The sequence below is a fragment of the Ambystoma mexicanum genome, chromosome 9 (assembly GCF_040938575.1).
Source record: "Ambystoma mexicanum isolate Mex_15411 chromosome 9, UKY_AmexF1_1, whole genome shotgun sequence".
Classification (NCBI taxonomy): domain Eukaryota; kingdom Metazoa; phylum Chordata; class Amphibia; order Caudata; family Ambystomatidae; genus Ambystoma; species Ambystoma mexicanum.
The window spans coordinates 305,708,928-305,735,839 of record NC_090931.1 but is presented as its reverse complement, the minus strand read 5'-3'; the positions used below and the strand labels follow the sequence as shown (position 1 = coordinate 305,735,839).

The 26,912-nt window shown below is 48.4% G+C and overlaps 1 protein-coding gene across 4 annotated transcripts in view; it reads left to right on the top strand.

The window, feature by feature from the left end:
• GGNBP2 (gametogenetin binding protein 2) overlaps nucleotides 1-26,912 on the top strand; it is a 347,388-nt gene that overhangs the window by 60,889 nt on the left and 259,587 nt on the right. For all 4 annotated transcript variants that reach the window (XM_069614701.1, XM_069614703.1, XM_069614699.1 and 1 more), the window contains exon 2: nucleotides 14,133-14,213. In XM_069614701.1, the coding sequence (XP_069470802.1) occupies nucleotides 14,133-14,213 (81 nt within the window). The remainder of the gene's footprint in view (nucleotides 1-14,132; nucleotides 14,214-26,912) is intronic.

Below are 26,912 nucleotides of genomic sequence, written 5' to 3'. Positions count from 1 at the left end.
TTCTTTTATTCCATTGTCTTGTGTCCTGTTCCTTACCCTTTTGTCTTGTGGGCGCTTTGAAACACACTCCTTACAAATGCCCAATAACTAATACATTTAGATTTGCTTGCTTACCTGAGCATTTGGAAGCCTCAGCGGGGTGCACTCCAAGTCTTGCAGTGGCACTTCATCGATGAGGCTGGAGGAAACTGCTCCGACAGTGGGAGTGCACGTGGGTAGACACCCTGAAATCTTCAGGACAGTAGCATAGGGTGTGCGTGGCGTTTTGCTACAGGCGGCTCCACCTTTGAACTATGCCATGAAAAACTTCAAAACAGATATACTAAACCAGGCCTACCCTCTTTGAAAATCAAAGACGGGGGGGGGGGGGGGGGGGAAGAGAACGAAAGCTGTTGAACTGCCATGATGCAATCAAGAATGGAACATCATGAATTGCAAACTAATTGGCCTACCTTTTGAAAAGGGAACTAGGGATCGTGAAACTTTGAGGTGTGGTGTTTTTCTTTTCTCTTCCTTTTAATATGCCATAGAAATCCCAAATGCATAACGTTTCTGACACTCACTTGCATCTGGGGTCTTGCTCTCTCTGGGGTCTTGCTCTCTCTGGGGTCTTGCTCTCTCTGGGGTCTTGCTCTCTCTGGGGTCTTGCTCTCTCTGGGGTCTTGCTCTCTCTGGGGTCTTGCTCTCTCTGGGGTCTTGCTCTCTCTGGGGTCTTGCTTGTGCGCTCTCAGCGACATTCATGTAGCATCACCGGTGGCTGCATGCAACAAAGAGCAGTTTTAGGGTTGACTAGATTTTAAAGACAGTTGTGGTAGTGGGGTGTTAATTGGGGAATACAGGAGGTGTGGAGGTCTATTTCATTTATATCTTGACTGATATTTTTTATTTTAGACTTGGGGGCTGTTTTTCTGGTTGTATAATTAGGTGTACATTTTGGAGGTCAAGATTTGGGTAGATCATGTCTAGACTTGGGACAGTTGACATAGGTGACTTAAAAGACATACATCTGTAATAAGTCACCTGTTTTATGTGCCAGCCTCCTTCTAGTCTCTTGGTACATCTCCTGACTTCACCCGAACATGCTCTGTTGCTCCCGGGTATTCTTCCCTTGTGATTTCAAATTTCTCTCCAGCAAGATATAAGACCTGACGGGAACCCTCTTATATGGACAATTTAACATTACTCTATAACATCTGGCCACTTAAGCAGCCATGGTGCCCCCGGCGATTGCACAATAACTTGGCAAGATCCTTCTGCTTTCTTTGTCAACTTTGAGATGGTTGCTGAAACAGCAGAATGGCACTGTGACTGCTTGCCTAAGTGCATGCACCACTGACAGCAGAAGCCCAGCCAAGCATTCCAGGCCTTAAACCGGGACTGAAGAACCCTCTGTGAAAATCTGAAGAGGGGCTTTCTAGAAGGTCTTGGACAAACATTCAGTTATTTCTCTTACAATTCTTTTACAACAAGGGTAAACTCCTAGACAACACTATCTAAGAGTAAGGCATCTCCTCAGAAAATGGCTGAAACCTAAGAGGAGGGGAAGGCAATTCTAGTATTCGAACAATTCATTGACCCTCTGACTTGCGTCCCCTGCCCGAGTACCTGCAGAAAGTAATCTGGCAGTTGAATTAGCCCATCCTAAAACAGGAAACCCAATTAGCCAACGCCCACTGGATGACTGTGTATCCCAGGGACATCAGTGGTTGAGGGAGGGTGGGGGGTTGGGGGGGGGGGGGGCATGGAGCAGCGAACATGAAGGACACGGTTTTTACAACAGGATTTTTACCTAAATTAAAGAAACTCTTTACTGTTCCTACTGTTTGTAGGTAATTTCCCTACCTACTAAAGTAAGGGTTCTCATCAATACTCGTCAAAATAATAAACCTTGTCCTCTGTCCAAACACGAACCTCTAAACTGGCCATATAACTTTGAAAAACAACTCAAAAAGAGAAGTTGTAATATAGGTTGCACTCCATGGGCCACACTACCAGTTCAGCGGTGTGGTTTAAAAAAAAAAAGGTAATGCTGTGTTAAGTTACCAAGGCATTACTGCCACAGTGCCAAAGTACGGGTTCCGAGGTTAGTCAGAGGGAACTCCTCCAGCAGAATGCTGGAGCTAATGCCTCCACCTTACTCCCCAAAAACGGCCAAATCGGCGGTATTGCTGCCAGTGGGAATAACGCCAAAATCCCTGTGGAGCCCTATGGACTCAGCTAAATGGGGACTAATGGACTACCACCACTTGTAATTGGATGGTAATACCGCCGGACCAAGTGGTGGTAATGGTAGTACTTTTTGTGTCGGTGGTATTGCTGCTGTGATGCCACCAAACTTGTAATGTGGCTGAATGTTCTTTGTCTTCCATTCACAGAAATGTCTCCTGATATTTTTTTTTTAGTGTTTTCAAAGATTTTATAGGAGGCATGTGTCCTAACTTTCAATTCTTGCCCATCTTGGTCAAGTTCCTAAATAAAAGTATATAGCATAAACTCTCTAGTTCCAACAAGTCAATTAGCTCAGTGCTCTTAGATAAGAGATCTCTTTAATCTTCCTCCACTAACTACTTGGATCTCTTCCCCACTGGAGTCCAGACTTGCTTTTATTCTGATTTTTCCTTTTGGGTGATTTGATTCATCGTTTCATAGGTCCCTTGGTTCTCTTGTTCTCAATTGCTCACTAGATTGACATGTGTACGGGCATTCCCTCCTGGTAAATACATGGGTTACACAATGTACCTCACACAATTAAGAAAAAAGGGGTCATTAAGGGCTATGGGACTATAAAAATGCCAGAAACAATGTGAGCTTTCAGCGCACTGGTAATTCAAAAAGACAAACCAGGTCTCCCAAAACGAGCAAGAATGCATGATGGTGAAAAATCTAAATCGCCCTAAACGTTATGAACAGACTGGTAGTGCTGGGGCTCAAAAGTAGTGGAATGATTTGCATAAAGAAAATCTCTAGCAGCAAGTTATCCTCCAACCTATGAAGACCTAGAGCGCAGGTCTGGAAAATCAGTTAAGGTACCCACTTCACCAAATGTCTGCTGCCATGTTTGAGCGATCTACATGCAAGAATTTTTGTACTCTTGCCTGTAGATCGCTCAAGCCATGAATACCTCAGTCTGTTATCCCTTTACTCTAAGTTCATATGAATACATGTTTCGAATAGTGTCCTCATGTAGTCCTCATCTTTGATCTAGTGACATCCAGTGTCTGCTGCTTTTGGAGGTTTTTTCATAGCAGAGGGTGCCGTACGTGTCTCGTGTCCCTTGGCAGACTCTCTCGGCTCTCTAGTACGACGCGGTTATATAGAGCATGCACCACGTCCGTTACTTCGGTTCTGTTTTTCTGCATGTTTCGACAGTTCATTTCTACTGCATAGTAGCAGTTTTCTTACAAAATTTCTTCCTAAAAGGGGCTTCAAAATTATTGTGGGTTGAGGATATTTATCACTGACTTGGGTGCCTTGGAATCGACCACAAGGTTGACGACTGCAGTTGTGGTTCCTGTCGGGTTTTGACTGGGAAGGCCTTGAAAGAGAGGAAGGGGAAAATCTTCCTTGGTAGGCCCCTTTTCGAAGGGCGTTTCACCTCTTCGGAAGTGCTCAAAATCCTCCAAGTGCGCTCAATCCAGAAGTAGTTCCCACCACTCTTCATTTTTTGGAGTTCCGCAAAAGATCGAAGAGGCGGCGTTGTTCGTGCTCTTCATCTTCGGACTGCTTGCCCGACTGCAGAGTTTCCCCAGGTAAATCTGCTTCGTAAGCCGAATGCAAGGATTTTTGCCTCGTGTAGAATGTTTTTGAGAAGACTGCTTCTCCTGCTCCTTTGAGAAAATTGAAGAAGGCTTCCGACCCTATAGTCTCATAAGGCATCCATGAAGGTTGCTGCTGGCCTGCACTCTAGCCTGGGCAAAAACCTTTGAAATTTCGGAGACCTCAAAGTCTCAAGAGAAGCTGAAGGTTGTTCATGCCATGGCAGATTAGTTTGCCGATGAAGGTTTTCAAACCTGCCTAGAACAGACGTTTAATTCTGTCTTCAATTTTTGGCATGGAATCTGGAACTCCCAATGTTCTGAAGCCTAGGACTCTATATCTGGTGGACTCATTAAAAGATGCTAGTGGGCTAGATGGAATGTGCCATCCCAAACCCTTCTGCACATGCAGATGCTTCTTGTAGAGGATTAGGGTCACTGAGTATCTGGGCTGGGGAAGGCCAGCTGCGGTCTGTGAACAGGAGGACCTCACGGATATTCTAGAAGAGGGCCCTCCTAAAGACCTGTTTCGAATGGATTGTGTCCTCCAACGTATTCCTCATCTTAGATATGTATTCGTCCAGCTTTGGCTGCTTCGGAAATGTTTTCTCGGCAGAGGGCACCGTGCGTCGATGCCGAGTCCCCTCGAAGGCCTCCGTCGAGGGTGACTTCATCGGGTATACAAGTAGCACATGCGCTGCCCGTTGGCCTCAGGTGCTTCGGAGACTGCACGCCTCCATAGTTCTGTGTCAGTTATTGTGAAGAGAGATTCGAGATGTCCTCATCATCGATCCCTACTACCCCGCGTTAGGGGTTCAAGAAATGTAAAACCTGCGGTTCCAAAATGTCGATCACAGATCCGCACCGGGAATGTCTGTGGTGCCTCGGCGGAAACCATGACATGGAGGCCTGTGAGAAGTGTTGGGCTTTGACGAGCAAGGCCTTGCGATGGAGGAAGGGAAAGTTACAGGTAGGTCGAAAACCCTCGAGCGTCGAACCCATGAGGAGAAATCTCGACGCGAAAGGCAAAAAACATAGGTCTAGGTCCCGAAGTGGTTTCCACCACTCTTCGTCTTTGACGAAAAAGTCTAAAGAGACGCCACCGGTCCCCTTCCACCTCGTCTTCTGATGAATCTCCCAAGAATATGAAATGCCCCACAAAACATTCTTCCGAAGAATGGGAAGCATTTAGAGTTTAAATGATGATTTTTGAAAAGGCTAAGCCTTGGTCCGCGCCTTCCTCGGAAGCCGGCCGAGAGCGTTACTGTTCTGACACTCGTGCACCCTCGAGTCCGGGTGATCGAAGGAGAAAAGATCGGGAACCTTCCAGGACCCTGAGTGCTGAGGGCTTGAGTCGACCGCTGGATGTCATCGACGCTGTCTGGAACCGGACACATCTCGAAGGACTAGCCTTCAAAGAGCTTTTCGATGCCCTCGAAGCCAGCTGCATGAGCGACTGTTTCATTGACGCCTTTGTCGATGACCCCCGAAGCCTTTGCTGCCAAAAGTTTCAAAGGCTCCAGTTCAGCCAGAAACTGACAAAATAGCAGCAAAAGAAAAAGCTGCAAAGACTACAAAGCCTTCAGCCTCCACTGTGACAGCTCCTCCAGAAAAAATGTATAAACCTCTGCCAGGGAAAGAATATTTTAAATCCTTGTCTTCAATTTTTGAAGAACAAGAAATGTCTGAGGAGGATGTTCCTTTTGGCCTAGAGTATGGCACCCCTAATGTCCCAGAATGTCTTATTTCTGAGTAAAGCAGAATGAGGTATTTAGTGGAAACTTTGCTTAACGCAAGTGGAGTTGACACATCACCTGAGACAGAATTTGGCACACCAGAACCAGGGGAACATGCCAGTCCCTCATACAGGCAACTGATGACAAAGGTGGTGGATTATTTAGGATGGGCTAGACCACCAACTCAGTTCACCCAGAATGACCTGACTGACATACTGGATCACGGCCCCACCAAAGATCCGATTTTACCCTTCCATGTAGCCTTACAAAATAGGGTGGCCAAAAATTGGGAGACCCTGACTCAATATGGCCTGTGAATAAGTCCCTTGAATCAAAATGCCACCCTTCCAGTAGCGAGCCCGGCTATCTGTCAAAACACCCCACTCCTGAGAGTCTGGTGGTCCAGGCAGCCACAGCTATATCAATTAAGGTGGCATACCCTTCCCTCCCTCCCGGATAGGGACAAGTGTGTGGATGGTTGGGCATGCAAGGTATTTTCAGCTGTGAGTATGGCATTAAAATCGGTCAACTCCACATATGCCTTTGCAAAATTTTCGTACACTCATGGTATTGCATTAAAATGGAGGTGGATCAAATACCAGAAGGGCAAGGAACGGAAGGATTCCTAGCCATCGTTAGAGATGGAAAGGAGGCTATGCAGGAATCCCTTCAGTCCGTATTGGACACTGCAGATAGTGTGAGCAGGTCCATGACCACTAGCACAGTGATGCGCAGATTTGCGTGGTTGCGAAGTCTGGTTTCGCACCAGACTTGCAAAACCGTCTTTTGAACATGCCTTTTGATGGGTCTCACGTTTTGGGCAACAAGGCTGACGAGAGCATTGAGAGGTTGCAGACCTCGAAAGCAGCTGCCAAATGTTTAGGAGCTGCTATTGGGCAACCTCAGCCTTTTCGTGCATCAGGACAATCTTGGAGGGGACGATCCTATCATTACTCCTCATATGGAAAGGCGAGAGGAATAGCCAGTCAGAGGCCAGAGGAAAACAACTCGTGCTAGATGAGGTAAACATGCTAAGCCAGCCCCAGCTGCAGCTTCACCATCAACAACCGCCACAAAACCACTTTGAGGACCTGCATCACAAGACACCTGTGGGAGGCAGGCTGTCCCAGCATCTGCAAGAATGGCGAGCCATTACTTCAGATGTTTGGGCTCTAGAAATAATAGCCCAAGGTTACTGCTTTCCTTTTCTAGTGCAACCTCAAAGCAATCCACCGGGGAGACACTCTTGAAGTTTCCAGACCCGCTCCTACAGCAGGAAGTCTTAACCCTTCTAGAGAAAGGTGCTATAGAACCAGTACCTGTAGCGGAGAGGAACAAGGGATGGTACTCCCCATATTTTGTGATTCCCAAAAAGGACCAAGGACTGAGACCCATCTTGGATTTAAGAGGCTTGAACAAGCTCCTCAGGAAGGACAAGTTCAAGATGGTTTCTCTTTCTCAGATCCTTCAGGCACTTCAACTTCAGGATTGGTTGGTGTCATTGGACCTTCAGGATGCTTATTTTCATGTGCCAATCCATCTCAAAATACTTGAGGTTCGCGGTTGGTGACTCGCACTATCAGTTTCGAGTCTTACCATTCAGGTTGACCTCCGCCCAGGGGGTCTTCACCAAGTTGATGGTAGAGATGGCAGCGCACCTCAGGAGAGGGGATTTACGCCTACCCCTACCTGGACGATTGGTTGATCAGGTCACGTTCTGCTGAGCAAGCCCTGAATAATCTGAAAGTCACCTGCCACTTCCTCCACAGACTGGGCTTCTCACTCAATTTCAAGAAGTCACAAATGACACCTTCCCAACAGCTCCAGTACATGGGGGGTCGGGGGGGGGGGGGGTGGGTGGGGGAGTTGCATTACACATCCTTGGGAAAGAGCTCTCCTCCCAAGTCGAGGGCTCAAGACATTCTTCAGATGGTTTCCAAATTTCAAAATGCCCAAAATCTCCAGGCCTACGACTTCTTGAGGTTGCTTGGCCGCATGGCATCCTGCATTTTCCTAGTGCCAGAAGCACGCCTGAGGATGAGATTCCTTCAATGGGCTCTAAAGACTCAACGGTCCCAATTCTCAGGACAAATGACGAATCTCCTTCAGATTCCGAACATGGTTCAGCAGGATCTTCTGTGGTGGACTTGCACAGAGAACATCCTAAAAGGAGAACATTTTTGGCAACCGTGGGCGGAGATTACAGTAGTGACGGACGCCTCACTCATGGGGTGGGGAGCTCATGCCAACGATCTGACAATCAGCGGTCGTTGATCTCCATCTGAGTCCAAACTACACACCAACCTTTTGTAGCTGAGAGCAATAAGACTAGCGTGAAGGCTTTCCTGAATCTGTAAGGGGAAAAATAATGGAAAACAGTGGCTATGCATTACCTAAATAAGAGGAGGTGTAGGGTCCCTACCTCTGTGCAGAGAGGCAATGCAGCGCTTGTATTGGGCAATTCAGGAAGGAATCTCGTTCTCAGCAGTTAATCTAGCTGGGGAGGAGAATGACGGCGGATGCTCTGAGCAGGCAGAGTACTGTGTCCCACGAGTGGAAACTGGCTCAGGAAATCCTTCAGGAGATCTTTGCCCTTTGGGGAACCCCTCAAGTAGACCTGTTTGTGACCGGAATCAACCGAAAGTGTGAAAGGTATTGCTTAAGGGAATTTCCCCCTAGAGGATTCCTAGTGGACGCGTTCGTGGTGCAGTGGAACTTCCCACTGCTATACGCGTTCCCTCGATACCCATCATTCCTCAAGTCATCAGGGGGTTAAGACGGTTCGGAAACCACATTATCCTAATTTCCCCGTATTGGGCCAGGAGAACGTGGTACCCAAACCTTCTAGATATGCCCATCTGCCCTCTGTTACTACTTCCTCCGAGAGAGGACCTTCTCTCACAACCTTCTCTCACAAAAGGAGGGCCAGATTCTCCATTCAGAGGTCAGGACTCTTAACCTTCATGCTTGGTATCTGAAAGGCTGAGGTACAAGGGTTGGGACCTTCCAGATGACGTCATGGAGGTGTTACTTTCGGCAAGAAGGCCAGCAACAAAATCTTTGTACTGTTGCCGCTGGAAGAAGTTTTGCAACTGGTGCAGGGAAAAGAATCTTGATCCTTGTCCTTCCTCTTATCACTGGCACATGGAGGTCTCAATGTTGGTACCATTAAAGGTTATCTTGCAGCGCTTTCCATTTTCAAGCGCTCTTCGGAAGAATGTTCCTATTTTAAAATTCCTTTTTAATACAATTCTTAAAGGGACTCCCCAATGTGTTTCCTCCTCCTTTCCAAGTCCCAATTTGGGACCTTAATCTGGTTCTAAAGTTTTTGATGTGTGCCCCTTTTGAACCTTTGCACACATGTCCATTAAGATTACTTACGTTGAAAACCGTTTTCTTGGTTGCTGTAACATCTGCACGAAGAGTGAGCGAATTGCAGGCACTGTCTTCTGGGCCACCCTATACTGTGTTCCACACGGACAGGGTTGTATTGAGGGTTAAACCCTCATTCTTACCTAAAGTTGTGTCCGATTTCCATTTGAATCAGAAGATCATTCTGCCCGCGTTCTATCCTCCACCTCATCACAGCAAGGAAGAGGAAAGCTTACACAGGCTGGACCGGAGAAGAGCTCTAAGCTTTTACATTTCTAGGCTCTCCACGCTTACAGTGGACGATCAACTTTTCATTGGCTACACCGGAAGGAAGTTGGGTCAATTGGTGTCAAAACAAACCCTATTACGTTGGATTGTGCTTTGCATCTCAGAATGCTACAGATTGGTGGGCAAAGATCCACCAGAAGGCTTGAGGGCCCATTCAACCAGAGGCATAGCCTCTTCGACAGCCCTTCAAAGGTGTTCCCATCTAATCTTTTTGTGAAGCCGCAACTTGGTCTTCGCAGCACACATCCAGGCTGACACCTGGCTACCTGCACCATCTATACAGCAGAACAAGAGGGGGAAAAATAGAACTGAGGCCAACGGCGCCGCACGTGCTACTTGTATACCCGATGACCCTCAACTGAGGCCTTCGAGGGACCTCAACTCGACTACATTGAGAAATTTCCGAAGCGGCCAAAGCTGGACGAATACATATCGAAGATGAGGAATACGTTGGGGGAACATCCAGTCGAAAGAACGTTACCAGTTGGTAAGTAACTTGTTCTTATTTCCATACTGCTCTGAAGAGCAGAGTCATAGCAAATTGGGGAAAGTCCTGATACAAATCCTGCAGTTAATAAGGATTTCACCTAGAAATAAAGACCTTCGAATGTAGATCCGGAGTTCTTATCAAAACATCCATCTCTGGAGAGTCTAGTGGTGCAGATGGCTACTTCTTCATTAAGGGCAGCCGCCTATCCTACAATTCCTCCTAATAGGGAAGATAAAAGGTTTGATACTTAAGGAAAGAAGTATATTGGCCAAATTTACATTCACGTTGTGGGAAGTGGGTGCTATGGCTGCTCAACACATCACATAGATGTAATATTGTAAAGGATGGTAAGGATGCAATGTGCCAGTCCGAATTAGATTTAGCTGACCATGTTAGCCGTGCGATGGCAGTCAGTACTGTCTGGTAGAGATTTGCCTGGTTGTGCAAGTCTGGTTTTGCACCAGATTTCCAAGCAAGGCTTCTGAACAAGCCTTTCGACAGCTCCCATTTGTTTGGCTCCAAGGCAGATATAATCTTGGAAAAGCTTCAGTCCTCAAAAGCAGTGCTGAAATTGCTGTGCGCAGCAAATGACACCCACAACAGACCCAAATGGCTTCTCAAGGTTGTAGGGGCTGGCCCTTTCCATATTTTTCATCGGTTGGCAGGACAAGTGGTTGGGGCACACAAAGGGACCAGAGGAGATTTCCTCGTGGTGCACAAGACGTGGTATGTCTGCCCAAGCAGCTGCAACCTCCTTCCCATCAGCAGCCGTCACTGCTACACCAGAACCTCTGAGGAACTTGGTCCACAGGACCATGGTGGTGGGAAAGCTGACTCAGCATCTGGAAGAATGGCAATGCATTACTTCTGATGCTTGGGCCATGCAGACAGTAGCCCAAGGTTGCCGCCTCCCATTTTTGCAAAGGGCTCCGGATTGTCCACCAGAGAGGCAGTCCTTCAAGGTACTGGGTCTACTTTTTTATAGGAGATTCTCATCCTGCTGGAGAAAGGCGCAATGGAACCAGTGCCTATAGCTGAGAGACTCCCCTTATTTTCTCATACCCTAGGAGGACTGAGACCCATCTTGGACTTCAGATGCTTGAACAAGTTCCTCGGGAAGGTCAAGGTCAAGGTCAAGTTCAAGATGGCCACTCATTCTCAGATCCTCCATCTCTAGGAGTGGATGGCATCATTGGACCTGCATGATACTTACTTTCATGTGCCTATTCATCACAAGCACAGGAAGTACCCGAGGTTCACCATTGGCAGTCCTCATTTTCGATTTTGGGTTGTGCCTTTTGGGCTCACCTCTGCCCGAGGGTCTTCAACAGGTTAATGGCAGCAGTGGCAGCAAATCTCAGGGGAGGAATTCATATCTACCCCTACCTGGACAATTGGCTGATATGGGCCTATTCTTCCGAACAGGTCCTAGAACATCTCTGCATCACTTGCCACACTTTCCACAGACTGGGGTTCTCCCTCAATTTCAAGAAGTCCCTCCTGATACCTTCTCAGAAGTTTCAATTCATTGGAGCGATCCTGGATATTTCCTTGGAGCACTTCCATCTAAGTGAGGGCTCAACCTATTCAGCAGATAGTCATAAAGTTTCAAAATGCCCAATGTCTACCAGCCTTTCGACTGTCTAAGGTTGCTTGATCTCCTGGCATCCTGCATTTTTCTGGTGCCAGAGGCCCGTCTGAGAATGAGGTCTCTTCAAAAGGGGCCTCATCTCCCAGTGGTCACAGTTCACGAGCAGAATGACTGATCTACTTGGGGCCTGAGCAAGGTTGCGCAGGATCGCCTGTGGTGGCACTGCGAGGAGAATGTGTTGAAGGGCGGGGGTCGGGGGGACACTTTTCTCAACCATGAATGGAGAGAACAGTAGTTATAGCCACCTCCCTGACAAGTTCAGGCGCTCACGCCAACGATCTGGCAATCGGCAGTCGCTGGTCTCCATCGGACTCCAAACCACACATCAGCCTTTTGGCGATGAGGGCAATCAGACTAGCACTGATGACCTTTCTGCCCTCTGTGCGATGGAAGAATGTCTGATGAGGGACAACATGGTGGCCATGCATTACCTCAACAAGAGAGCTGGTGTAGGGTCACTACAATTGTGCAGAGAGGCATTGCAGCTCTGGTTTTGGGCACTGCAAAAAGGAATCTCTTTTGGCTATTCACCTTGCCAGAGAGAACACAGCAGCTGATGCTCTGAGCACGCAGATCAGTCTCCCACGAGTGAGAGCCAGCTGAGGAAGTCCAAAAGATCTTCACCATTTGTCAGTCCCCTGAAGTGGATCTGTTCACGTCAATTTTCTTACAGAAAGCGCAACCTGTTCTGCTCCTGGCAATTTCCTTAGAGGAGCTATGGGTTACCCATTTGTAGTGGACTGGGAATTTCCACTCCTATACGCGTTTCTTCTATTACCGGTGAGTCGTCATGTCAGGAGTTTGAGTAACTCGGGAAGCCCATTATGCTCATTGCCCTGGATTGGGCGAAGAGAACGTGGTACCCGGACCTTCTGGACATGTCCATCTGTCCTCCAATTTGTCTAGCACATGTGGTGCTGTCCTTTTTGCTTCATTTAGCCCATTGGGGCTGCAAGTGGCGACTGCAAAGGGATATTTGGCAGCATTGTTTATCTTTAAGCACTCGCCAGAGCAGGGTTCTTATTTTAAGGTCCCTGTTGTGTGATCCACCCCTCTCCCTGTCTAATTCATTGTACCGTCTGGGATCTACATCTGGTGCTAAGGTTTTTCATTAGCTTTATTTATTAATTTCCTTTAAGGATGCTGTTCCTTAAAACGGTCTGCTCATAGTCTGAGTTGCAAGCATCATCTTGTAATTCTCAGTTGCCCATCTTTTTACAAGGGAACCGGTTGTATTTAGGGTTCGCCCTTCTTTGCTACTGAAGGTCTCCTCTGAATTTCGTTTTGCACAGAAGATTGTGCTGCCGACTTTTTATCTGCCTCCATATCCTTCAAGGAGATGCTTAATCGCCTAGATCCAAAAATGTGGAATTTCTATATCAATAGACGAGCAAAACTCACAGGACGATTAGCTTTTTGTGCGTGCTGTTCAAACTGGGTCAAGCTGTAACCAAGCAACATTTGCCAATTGAGTTATTTTATGCATTTCTGAATACTACGACGTGCCGGGCAGGGATGCCCATACTGGCCTTACGAGCTCCTTTTACCAGAGGTGTGGCTACTTCTCTGGCTTTGCAACAGGGGTATTGGGGTTGAGGCGAGGGGAAAGGGGGAGGTGTAATAGTGCAGGGTATCTGTAGTGTTACCTGGTCTTCATACATTCACAAGGCGGCATTACCTGGATTCTGCATCGGGTCAGGAGGCAAAGATTGGGAAAGCTGTTTTGCACAGCATTAATGGGAAGTAAATTCTCTTGTTTTCCCACCTCCTACAACACACGGCTATGGGAGTCTTATCAAAGATGAGGCATATGTAGTAAGGCCCAATCCATTCGAAGACCAAATTACTTACCCCTGGTAATGTTCTTTCAACTGTATGGTCCTTTCACTTACTCATTGCCCTCCCAACCTGCTCATCTACCTTGGGGCCAATTCCGTTTTACACTTTCCTCTCTTTCAACATCAGGTCATCTTGTGACCTTAGTGATGTCTGTGCATACGAGAGGGAAATACTAAACTGAGCGAACTGCTGTGGTGCGTGCTATATATAAACACTCATGTTGAACGAAGGTCAGACAAGGGACATGAGATGGACCCATGGCACCCTGGGCTGCAAAAAATTTTTTGAAGCTGGATGGGAATATATCAACGATGAGGAAAGCGTGGGAGGAACATCAAGTCGAAATTTCCACGGGTAAGTAATTTGTTCTGTACCTCTACAAATGCTATATAGCCCTTTGATGGACAGACGATGCCACTTTGTGTAAAGGGTTTAAAGCAATAATATGGAATCTCCCTTGTATGTGTTAAAATCCAGGCCATGTTTTGAGCCATTCAGGATGTCTACATTATTTTGGATACATTGTGTATTTCTATTCAGGTATTTTGCTGGTTTAAATGTTTTTGCCACTCTTGATAGGCATCATTTATAGGTCTAGTGGTCTATTGCACAGACACGTTTTTGACATGCAGAAATAGTAGATTCAGTTGAGGCCTCCACCCTAATGAAATTTCGTTCTGTATTGCCAAACTAAGGCGATTTCAAGAATTTACCCAGAGTTGTTTTTTGCAGATGAATGTTATTTTTGTTTCCTTTTTCATCCCGATAAGTATGCAGTTGTTGCACTAATTGAAATGTTCCAGCATACAGTTTAGTTTGGTGTTGATAAGATGAAGCAACTCCATGTTAAACGCAGAGACAACAAAAGTTGATATAACAGCTGGCCCTGAAGTGCATACACATCTTGGTGCAGAAAGGGTTCAGCATTTGTAATGTGTATTTTTTTTTTAAAATCTTGAGGCCTATTGCTTAACTTTGTTCAAATTCCTTATTTTTTTTAGATGGTTATGGAATTTTCCGACAACATGATGAATCTTGATGGGCATCACATTAATAGTTCACAACTGAAGCAGTTTGTCCAGGTAAGTTGGAACTGCGCTATAAAACTTGTAGCTCTTAATACAGAATTGTTTGATTTAGTAATACAGAATTTAACTATTATCAGAATGGTTCTCTTTGCTGGCCTAAGGACATTTACAAATGCACAGAAAATGAAGTCCAAGCACAACCTACATTTTCTCATTCCAAAATCAAATCCACAGGGGCCATTCAAAGCACCAACCTTCCTCCTAGCACCTAATGAAAAGTGAATTTGACTGGCTTACTAGAATCACTTTATACACGCAATTGCACAGTTTTCCAAGGTACATGGTCGGAGGCTAACAGACCTGACAAATCACTTCCTCAGGAGTGTAGAGGCCTCCTAAATTTTGCAACACTTTACTTGACTGGGAACCAGAGTGCGTGCCTTGCCATCATTCTTAACACTTTCCAAGACATTCCCAATCTTTTGTCATACTCTATTGCTTAAGTGAATGCAATAACATCTTGAATATGCTCTGCTGTGTATGGCTTCCTTGGCTTGAACAATCTGTTATCTATTGACCTGTGCTATACCTTGTTTTTTTAGACAATAAGTATCAGTTATTGATCGCTCCCTTTTCTCACCCCAACATGGAGACCCTACATCCATCGGAGCCTACCTTGCGATGGCACAAGGTAGCAGTCCTTAACGCCTAAACAGACTATATTTAGGTATCCGGTGCTATGAGATTCTTTACATATTTGCTTAGATAATTCCATTGATTGCTTTACATCAGTGGTCTTTGACTGGTTAGATGCTTTGGACTGCACCACTCAACAGCTATAGCCAGAATAGTCACTGGTGGGGGATTATGAGCCGTTTACACGGTACATGAACTATCTCTTACTCTGCTAGTTAAAAAAAAAAGGCCTATCTAAGCCAAATTGTTTCAAAGCATCAATCTAGAGGTACAGACCTTCATTTATTTTGAAAGGGCTACCGCTGCCTCTTAGCACCTCCACTCCTCCTGTGATCCTCAGTATTGCAACCTTAACTAGTGTGCCCCAGAGCAACACTGCATGCTTGCTTTTAGAACACAAACTAGCAAAGCTTTCTGAAAGGGCATTCATCAGCACACTATTATGAAAATCCACTGCCTGTTTTCAGGAGGTTTTCTGGCCATGTCAGTACCATTGCATAGCTTGCCTACAATTGATGTTTTCACCAAATTTGTGTTGCGTTACACCGTTCTAGCAGCACGTTCAAACCATTGGCCTAGTGATTAAACAATTTTGTTGTCTGATAGACCCCTGCTTAACACTGATGTCAAACTGATGGGTTTCCACCACTGCTATTGATGAGCAACCATGATCTGTCAAACCAAATAAAAAGCCCAGAATCTCTGTTGAAGGCATAAAGATATGCCTTTGTTACACCAGACCTATTTATGAACTTTCATGGCACAAAGCAATGCACTATTTTTTTTTTTTTAACCTCAAGCCTCCTTTAATTCGATAACTTAAGTTTAATATCTTCAATGAGAACTGCTAGGCAGCAATCTCGACACTGTCCACTTAAAAGTAGGATTGAGTAGGTTGATGGGTTTCGTGGGAAATCCTAGTCTTAAGAAAGCTTTTGAAGCAGAGAACACAACTGTTTTGCTTGTTTGAAATAGTTCAAGCATCCGGTTATAAATGTCGCTGTGCTACCAGTTGCCTTGTCTCATCACAGCACCTGATGGGCTCTTACCAACCTTTTAGCTTTGATCAGACTCCTGTCCTTGAAGCACCCATCAGCCTCTCAGTTTCTATTCTGTTGTTCATGTGGTTCATGGAAGCTTTCGTTAACCTCCTTGGCTTTATCAGGTACTTGTCCCTTAGACTTTTGCAACTACCTTGGTAAAAAAAGTTGTGCAGACTCTCCAAGCTTCTTGGTTTTGTCAGCAAGACCACCCATACTGTAAGGGTTGCCTGCAGACCTATCGTCCAGTGGCTTCTGCTTTGGATGGTCTTGTGCAGCTAATGTTTCCTGCCAATTCATTGGTGCTACTTCCTAACGGATGCCCTTCCTTGGCATGTAATTTTTTTTTTTCTTTTCTTGTGCATAATGTGTTTGCCTACTGTGGATGCAGTGATTCTCTAGTGTTTCTGGGTCCAAGTTGGCGTCGGGGCTTTCAGCCGTACTCATTCACCCCCTCCCCAAACAGCCGTTGGGTTGTTTCACTTATGTGGAATGGGAAGGGTTACAAAACATCAGTGACCATTTTGTTTCTTTGCAAATGTTTGGACGGTCTGGTATTTACGTGGAACGAAATGTTTAACTGTGAGTAACTTGGCATTGTTTTGGTTCTCTTTTCCACATGTGAATAATGGGCCTGTTTCAGTATAACGGATGCAGGAACTGATATCTAAACTACCATGGATATAGGGACATGGTGTTTTTTTTTTTATTGCTGAATTTAAAGTCTTGAAAAAGTTCTCGCAGCTCTAAATATATTTCAAATACATCTCAGAAAAGCCATAGTGGCCTAAGACTGTGATTCTTGCCTTTTCCCTGATGGTAAACTTCTGTACAATAACGGGGCCAATCCTTAATGTCACGGAAGCCAGGCACACCCTGGAGTGTTTCACCTTGGTGACGTGACTAGGCATTAATTCTTCATTAGCAACAGTCTCACTCCCATCAAGCACATGTCATTGCAACCCTACATGTTACCACATATATTTTGATTTCAAGTGTCAGTTAGGGATATACCTCTATGCTGAAACATTGATATCCAACACATTAGTACAATGTTCTACAAATGCCAATATTATGTAAGTATTCATCACACTAAAGTTTAATTTTGAGCAAACCGTGGCAATAAAACCCTACAAAAAAATGCAAACATGACATTCATAGGATTAAAAACCTCTTGCATCATTAAAATGCAAATCTCACACTGAATAAATAAAATACATTGGAAAAGTATACATTAATAAAATAAAGGCACACAGGCTGACAAGTTTTCCATACAAGCATGGTGTACCTGGTTGTTGGGGAGATTTTCTTTAAGCCCTCTGGTCACGGTCTTAACATATGTCTTTCCTGTTTAGTTACCAAGGCTTCCCACAAGCTTTACCAAACATGGTAGTGTGGCAGAGCAGCACCGGCTTGAGACTTAAGTGGGTTAGTTACCAGGTACATGCAAGAGAATGTCCACACGCTATAATACTTTTATAAGAACATCTTTATATAAGAAAAGGCAAGATCTAAATCACAGGTAATCCAATCTTCTAAAATCAAATCAACACTGTCAACAACCCAGTTTTTGCAGATTTTGGGCAGTCCACAGCGGTAGGTTCTGAAGCTCCGGTGGTGCTTTGACCTCTCGTCGTCATTGGGAGTATTTTGTGGCTTAAAATGAAAGTTCAAGCGAAAAAAGGACTCTCCAGCAGTGCCGGATTGTCTAAAGAGCAATACCCCAAGTAAAAACAGTTTTGCAGCAAGCAGTTTTGAGGTCACTACATTTTTGGTGACAACCGTAGGTTAGTGTTGACACCATGGTACAGGAAGGACTGAAAAACCCTGGCAACAGTGATTATTGTGGATTTTGTGATTTCCCCAGTCGAGGGTTTGAGCTAAAGGCGCTGAAAGTCAAAGATGCAGTCAGCAGTAATCTGGTATGCAGGGTTCGTCTGTAGTCATCGGGCATAGGATTTAGCCTCTGAGACTGAGGAAGACTTCAGAAGACTGCAAGAAAATCTTCAATAATCTCCCTTTCCTGGAGAGTACACTTGAGGCTAGTTTGTTGATGCGGTTGCAGGACCAAGAGCAGTACAGGCCCTGGACCTTCTCAGATTGGGGAAATTAACTAGGAAGCTTGCCTGATGTCTTGGGTCAATGAAGCTCTGTGACATCTCTATGCAAAGGGACTCCCATCTCTGGGTATGGGGATGTATGCACAGTCATCTTCAGTGACCGACCTTTAAGCAGGTAGTGTGATCCAGTTATACCCACCTGATCAGTGCGAAGGAGCGCCATAGTCTGTGGTCTTGGAGTGGCAGAGCTTCTCTGTTCTGTTTCGGTTGAGCGTCCATCGATTCTGTTGCTCCTTACTTTTGCATCGGGCCCTCCAGGAGTATGGCTTCAGTGCTCCAGTAGTAGAAAAATTGAAAGAGTAAAGCGGTCTGCTTTTATAACGCTTGGGGATGCTGTGAGTGACAGCACCAAATCACTCTTAACGTTTTAACTGCCATGCGTGCCCCCCCCCCCCCCCCTCCCCAGTGCTAAGGCCTTTTTTGGTGATTTTGGTATTTCGCCATTCAATGCCTTCTAACGTTTTCTGTTTCAGTAACCCCTTAAGTGCCATGGACGAGATATCTCGTCCTTGGCAACAGGGAGTTCTCCAGCATGGGGTCTGGCATGGATTCACATGCTCATGAATATTCCCCGTCGTCAGGCTGGGAATCCTCGGTAAAGAAAAAACCAGTATCAGTTTCGTTTCTGATCTGTCTTTCGTAGTAATAACCAATCACTGGTCTCTGCGTCATACTGACCACAGCCAATGACTGCCCTCTACCTAAGCACCGCCTCTGGCAGCCATCTTCAGATTTTTACCGCACGTTCATGTGTTGGGATCCTCGTGCTATTGCTCTCGAGCGTTAGTGCTATTTTTTCGCGCTTTTTACAAAAAACTTCGATTCTTTCGGTCAAAAGAGCCTCAAGCTCCACCGATCCTACATCCGATCAACGGGGACCCGTGTCGGATTTATCTGTGCCCCTCAAGGGTGAAGATTTCGTCGAGCTACACTTCGGAGGACTCCAGAAGCTTCTCAGGCCCTGTCTCGGAGATGGCCCAGGAGAAGGGAAGCTCGACGCCCGGAAAGCTGTTCAGGGTCTGCCCTGGATGCCAGCTGCAGAACGTCTTCAAGGAGGACGAACACTCTTTCTGCCTTTACTGCCTTCATGAGGACAAGACGCACGTGGAGAAGGACTGTGCGTTTTGCGGCAACATGTCGGAACGGACCATGAAGGACCGCCATCAACGTCTCGCCAACTGGCTGGAGGGTAAGAGCCCGTCTGGCGAGAAGAAGAAGAAATCCGAGCGGTCTTCTAAGACCTTTGAGGGCGCCCCGGCGACGGGGGCCCAACATAAGGCCAAGCACCGCGAGTCCGCTGGCACCGGGAGCGCCGAACGGTCGGGCTCTACGGGCGCCAGGCAGGGCGCACCCTCCCCGGCACCATCAACCACGAGCCAACGCTCTGGGTCGGGTAAGAGGAAGGCCGAGCACCCGGCGAAGCTCCTGGAGAGGCCCCGGTCGAGCTCTAAGGCAGAGGAGGAGCGTGGCAGTGCCCCCTCCCTCAAGGATAAGGCGGTGAGCGCACCTAAGGTGGTGAAGGCCTTGATCCATCCGTCCAAGCCCTCTATCGAAACGGTCGCGGCGGCCCTGGCTCAGCCTGTGGTGGCTGCACCAGTGGTGGCGACCTCAGGGCCCAGAATCTCCCTGCCTCCTCGGAGGGAGTCTTCCTTTGTGCCCATCGATAGGACCCCCGTGAAACCCTCCGTGGGGAAGAAGAAGGGGGGGCAGGGCGTCGTCGTAGAGTCGGCCTCAACCTCAGAAGAGGAGCTGATCGAGGTCTTAAGCCACGGCCTAGGCGTGGAAGAAGGCCAGCCCGTCGGAATGGACCCCGACGCAGGTGACGACGACGACATCGTCGAGGATACCGACGGGGCCCCTGCTCGCCCGTCGGATTCCCCTCTGCCAGCGCCGCAAGACAACTCGGCGGCCATTTTGTTGGCCATACAGTCCTTATGCTCCGAGATAAGGACGAGGCTACCGTTACCGACGGAGGAACCTCTCCCGTCGGGGGATCCAGAACCGGGACCTTCTGGTGTTCCCTCTACCAAGAAAAGAAGGATCCATCCACCACCTCCTTTTCAACCGTCGCGCCCCTTCCAGCCCTCCTCCCCGTCCACCCGAGGGGATGATACGGGGACTGACACGGCAGCGACGGGTACGGACGACGAGGCATACGACGAGGATTTTCCGTCGTCGCCTCCCACCAGGGCCTCTCCGCCCGACGAGATCAGATCTTTCCACTCCATGATCTCCAGGGCTTCCGAGCTTTTCCAACTCTGCCCTGAGGAGAAGAAAAAGGAAGGCTTCCTTTATCAGCGGCGCGAGGCCAAGAGGAAGACGGTCCTCGCAGTGCCTCTGTTGGACGACATTTGGGATGAGGGCCTTTCCCTCCTCAAGAACCCTTCCACGACGCCAGCTAGAAGAGACCGGTACGAGAAAAAGTACCGGGTCCCGGACACGGCCCCCCTATGCCTCCGGGCGCAGCCTACCCCGGACTCCGTCGTCTCCGCGGCAGCCAGGAAGAAAGCGGGGGGGGGTGCGGCCTCCACATCGACTTCCCCGCCGGACGGCGAGGGAAAGAAATTGGATACTATGGGGCGTAGAGTCATCTCGTCGGCAGCGACGACGATTAAAGCGGCCAACGCCTTGGCTATCGTGGCCCGCTACGACAGGGAGCTCTGGTACAAGATGGCTCCCCTGCTGGATTTTCTGCCGGACGACAAGAGGGCGGAGGCCCTTGAGATCCTGCAGGAAGGTGAGGTGGCCTCGGACCACGCCATCACCGTGGCGACGGACATCGCCGACACTGGATTCCGCCAGCTGGGCAACGGTGTTTGCCTTCGACGTCGTGGATGGCTCAAAGCTACGGACTTCCGGCAGGACGTCCAGACCAGGGTCCTGGACATGCCCTTCGACGGGAACAACCTGTTTGGTAAGACAGTGGACGATTCCCTTCAGGCCATCAAGGCGGATACTGAGACGGCCCGGGCCCTTGGAGTCCTGCAACGACGGACGCCCTTTCGGAGCGGCGGAGGCAAGGGCGCCTCCAAAGGTTCCGGCGGCGGTTTCGCTTCCTACCGTCAAGCGGCCCGCTCGTCGTCGCAAGAGGCCTACAGAGGACGAGGCAAGTCTAGCGGACCCCGCCGTCGTCGCCAAGGAGGTCAAGGCGGCAAGGCCACTTCCAAGCAGGATTGAACCGGCCTTGGGGTCGGGCCCCCACCGAAGCACCCCGGTGGGAGGCCGGCTGGCGGGCTTCGTCAGCGTGTGGGAGTCCATCTCCACCGACCGTTGGGTGCTGGACGCCCTGGCCCGGGGCCACGCGCTCGAGTTTCAAAGAAGGTGCCCGCGCGTCCCCCCCGTGGCCAGGAAAGAACTTCACGTCCCTCAACTTCTCCTGGAGGTAAAGGCGATGCTCAGAAAGGGCGCCATCGAACTCGTCCCAAAGAGGCTTCGGGGCTCCGGAGTCTACTCGAGATACTTCCTCGTGAAGAAGAAGACGGGAGGATGGCGCCCCATCCTGGACCTGCGACGTCTGAACAAGTTCATCAAGGCGCAGAAGTTCCGGATGGTCACCCTCCAGCACGTCCTGGGTCAGCTGGAGGAAGGAGACTTCCTATCGTCGTTGGATTTGGAGGATGCCTACTTCCACATTCCCATCCTAAAGGGGCACCGCAAATTCCTCAGATTCGTGGTCCAAGGGCGTCATTACCAGTTCAAAGCCCTTCCCTTCGGACTACGGTCGGCACCCAGGGTATTCACCAAGTGCCTTGCACCGGTGGCGGCGCAGCTGCGCCGCGAGGGGATCCACGTCTACCCCTACCTGGACGACTGGCTCATCCGCGCCAAGACGAGGGAGCTCGCCGTGGTCCACACGGCAAGGACCGTCCAACTCCTCACGGACCTGGGATTCTCCGTGAACTACGCCAAATCTCACCTGGTGCCCACGCAAGTCGCACTGTTTCTGGGAGCGAGGCTCGACACAGTGTCCCTTCTGGCCTCCCCGTCGGAGGAGAGGACCAGGACCATCTTGGGCAAGGTGCAACGGATGTTGGTGGCCGACGCGGCCAAAGTGAGGTCCATCAAGTCCCTCCTCGGGATGATGTCTTCCTGCATCTACCTCATTCCCATGTGCAGGCTCCGGATGCGCCCGTTGCAAGAATTCCTGGATGCGCGCTGGATCCAGACGACGGGCAGCTTCGAGGAAAGGATCAAGCTCGACGAGAGTTTCCGACGAGCGATACGGTGGTGGGGCACCCGCGCGCATCTGACGGCGGGCATGGACTTCCAGACCCCAGCCCACCAGGAGACTGTGACCACGGATGCCTCCCTGGAAGGGTGGGGAGCGCACACCGAAAATCTGCACGCAAGGGGACTCTGGCTCCCGACGGAGAAGTCCCTACATATCAACGTCCTGGAGCTCCGTGCAGTGTTTTGGGCCCTCAGGTCCTTCCTTCCGTCCCTCAAGGGCAAGGTGGTGAGGATCTTCACCGACAACACCACCACCATGTTTTACATCAGGAAACAGGGCGGAACCAGGTCCCCAGCGCTGTCCAAGGAGGCGCAGAACCTGTGGCATTGGGCCGTCGCCCAAGGGATTTTTCTGGTGCCGTTTCATCTGGCAGGGATAAAAAACACCATCGCCGACTCACTCAGCAGGGAGCTGCGCTCGTGCCACGAGTGGGAACTACGGCAGGATCTGGTGGATCGCCTCTTCCGACGGTGGGGCACACCCCAGATCGACCTGTTCGCGACGGCGACGAACACCAAGTGCCGGAGGTTCGCCAGCAGGTTTCCCCAGACGAGGAGCATGGGCGATGCTTTCTCGTTCCCCTGGGAGGGCCTGTTCCTCTACGCGTTCCCTCCCTTGCCTCTGCTAATCCGGCTCGTCAACCAGCTCAAGAGGTCACGGTGCAGGATGATCCTCGTCGCACCTGCGTGGCCGAGGCAGATATGGTTCCCGGACCTTCTGGACTTGTCAGCGTCCCCGCCGATCAAGCTGCCGGCGGACGCGGATCTACTCTCCAGGGAAGGAGGCGCCATCCTCCACCACGACCCTAAGTCGCTGAACTTTCAGGCCTGGCTCCTGCAGCACTAGAGTTTGGAGGATACGACATACCGGCCGATTGCAGAGAGGTTCTTGCAAAGGCCAGGGCGTCCTCGACTCTTAAATGCTACGGACACAAATGGAAGAGGTTCTCTGTCTGGTGCCACGCACAGAAGATTAACCCTCTACGGATTACGGCTCCCCAAGTACTGCCGTACCTGCTGACGCTGGCCAAAGCTGGTCTGGCACATGCGTCCATCAAGATTCATCTTGCTGCGATCTCCCGATGCACCAGAACCACGGGCCGGACGTCCTTGTGGTCTCATCGTCTGGTGAAAGAGTTCATGAAGGGACTGTTCAGATCGTTCCCGCCGGTGAAGGCTCCGGCCCCGGCGTGGGAGCTCAACGTGGTGCTGACCAAGCTCATGGGACCTCCGTTCGAGCCTCTGCACTCGGCCCCGTTGAAGTTTCTATCGTGGAAAACAGCTTTTCTTGTGGCCATCACCTCCGCACGACGAGTGGGAGAGATCCAGGCCCTTTCCTGCAAGGCCCCGTACTTGACTTTCCACGACACGAGGGTAGTGCTCAGGACGCACCCCTCCTTCATGCCCAAGGTACCGTCGGACTTCCATCTCAACGAACCCTTGGTGTTACCTGTGTTCTTCCCGTCGCCTTCGTCGCCGGCTGAGAGGACTTTGCACTCGCTGGATGTAGCTAGAGCGCTGAAGTTCTACGTGGACCGCACGAAGGGTTTTCGGAAGACGTCACAACTCTTTGTGAACTTTGGACCTGTCAATCAGGGGAAGGCTCTCTCGAAGGCTTCCATCTCCAGATGGCTCTCCGGCTGTATCATGGTTTGTCACCGGTTGGCAAACCGACCGCTGCCTGGCCGTCCGAGAGCCCATTCCACCAGAGCGATCGCAGCTACCACGGCGTTCCTATCTGGTGTGCCCCTGCTGGACATATGCAGGGCTGCTACGTGGAGGTCGACGCACACCTTCACGAAATTCTACTGCGTCGACCGGGATTCCAGGGAGGAGTCCAGGGTCGGCCAAGCAGTGCTGCGCAACCTGTTCGCCTGAGGTGAGCCTGGTGAGGAGGTAAGATGCTTAATGTTGAGTTGATGTGATGCTTAATGTTGAGCCTTTGCCACCTCCCGTGGTTGTGCATGTGTGTACTGCTATGTATTCTTTATTCATGAGCATGTGAATCCATGCCAGACCCCATGCTGGAGAAGGAACAAGTTACTTACCTGTAACTGTTGTTCTCCAGCATGGGTCTGGCATGGATTCACATGCGAACCCTCCCGCCTACCACTCTGCGGCTCTTCACTTGGTCATACTGCCACTTCACGTGCTTCCAAATCTGAAGATGGCTGCCAGAGGCGGTGCTTAGGTAGAGGGCAGTCATTGGCTGTGGTCAGTATGACGCAGAGACCAGTGATTGGTTATTACTACGAAAGACAGATCAGAAACGAAACTGATACTGGTTTTTTCTTTACCGAGGATTCCGTGCCTGACGACGGGGAATATTCATGAGCATGTGAATCCATGCCAGACCCATGCTGGAGAACAACAGTTACAGGTAAGTAACTTGTTCCTTAATCCCAAGGACGAGACACCTTGCCCTTGGCAGTTAAGGGGTTAAGCCTCCAAAGAGTAGGGTTGTTTGCAAATGGACTACAATCCCTCCAAGCACACCTAGGCAAAAGGAATGGGGTTGAAATAAAACAGTGAGGGAATCCGCAGTGTCCCAGACTGGCATCTCAATATGCCAGTCGGAACTGGTTTCAAGTCGACTACAGCCACCAGATCTAGAACAGGCAGCAAGTGACCAAAGATGGCCTCTTTCCAAAACTCGCACACGCTCTCTCGCACACGCACTCTCGTACATGCTCGCTAACCTTGTGTCGTCTAGGCGCAGACTACTTACATTTTCTGACATGGAGGATGGTCAAAGGACGCATCCAAGTAAATTGTTTTCCAAAAAGTGGAGCTATTTTAAACCAACCAAAAAGCTACCACCATCCTTGGTCTTGCGAGAATAGCTCGCGGGCAACATGCTCGCTTTGGAAGCAAGACTCAGAGCAACATAGGTTCGATCCCTGGGTCCACGCTTGGAAACCTCTGGGTATTGAGCGTTCTAAATAACCAATTAAATTCAAATTAAATCCTAGCCATGTAACTGCTCTTTGGCACTACAGCACAGAAAAATTAGTCGGTCGGGCTTTGAAGCCTGACTGAGGAAAAGTAAAAAAGCAGTGAATCCGGAAAATGTGGAGGGGTTCCTCAGTTGTTAAAATAGGATTTCTGCCCTAAAAATGATAAATAGCTCTCGTACAAAAGGAGTGTCTATGGCAGCAGTTTTATGCACCCATAGTCCCTCTTATATTTTTTTGTATTTGTTATTAGAATGATAGTTTATTTCTAAACTTCATTTCTATACATTGCATATAGATTTTTACAACAAATTAGTATAACATTTCCTCTGTCTTTACATCTTTTGTAATATTCCTCCAAAAATGAATAATCGTATAGGTTAGTTTCTTATTTCCTAGCAAAATTTGGTCCCACCGTTCCTTTGCATCTAGCTGTAGCATAGACGTCAGTACATTCCTCCTATTTCAAATAACTTTTTTTCCATCAGTTCCTTGCATTCCATTAATGCATGGAAGAGGGATTCAATCTTTTCTGGGTCTTTACAGAATCTGCAAAATGCCTGTGTACGCGGTATTTGTTTGATTTTCGACAAGCGCTCTTGTGTGGGGAGCAAATTAAGGCGTAATCGCAAGGAATATATCTCTTATGTCTTTTTGTCTGGGAACAATTTCAGGTAGTTCAGAAGCTGGTTAACCGGCCTGGTCTTCAGATCGCAGTTGAGATTCATGTGATATTGCGTCTTCACTTGCATTGTAAGAATCCAGTCATTAAGCAGTATTCCTTTTTTTTTTTTCCCGCATGCTGCAGGTGTTGGGATCAACATTTCCATCAAAATCTCTGCTTTCTCAAGTTCTTCCTTTTTATTTTTCCAATCATTCAGCGTATGCTTATTGATTGCTGCAGAGTTTGTCCGGAGTATCTCAATTGATGGAATTTGGTCCTCACACTGGATTTTTCGGAGCAGATCAAAATGTTTCCACATTACGATGTATTGCAGTGACTGAGTTGCGGTTTCATAGCGGATCCTTACCCTAGGAACCGTGGGCGGTAATGCTAACCCCTTTCGCCAAAAGATGTCTTCTACCTGTTGCCATAAATCAGGATCAAGATCAAAATTGATCCTTGGTTCTGCTCCATAGTCTAGGATTGCTACCACTTTTTGACAGAAAAAGGTTACCACTGATTTCAGTGAATATTTCCTATGGATATATGCCCCTTGTCTAGCTAATGCGTGTGCTCTGGATTTTAGGTGTAGGGCCCATTCTGATTCAGATTTGGATTGGTTGATCCATACACCTAAATATTTCACTGTTGACTTGCATACGTTTGTTATTCTGTAGAAACCAAGTGAATGTCGATTTCATCTGTTTCTTCGTTAGCAGCATGATCTGCGTTTTCTGTGTTCATTTGTAGTTCATTCAGCATCATGTAGCTTTCCAATCGGTTTAGATATATCTGCAGACCGCGCTGCATTTTATCAAACGCCACAATATCGTCTGCATACATCTGTGGTAGAGAGATGGCATTGACTTTTGGTGGATTTCCAGTCAAGATATTCATATAATCGTCGAAATCAGAGGTAAAAAGATTCAAGTGTCGCCGCCAATGGACAGCCCAGTTTCAGGCCATTCGATGTTATAATCTGTGCAGACACTATGCCTTCTGCCATCATGCGAATTTGAATGCTGGTGTTACTGTATAGTAATTTGACT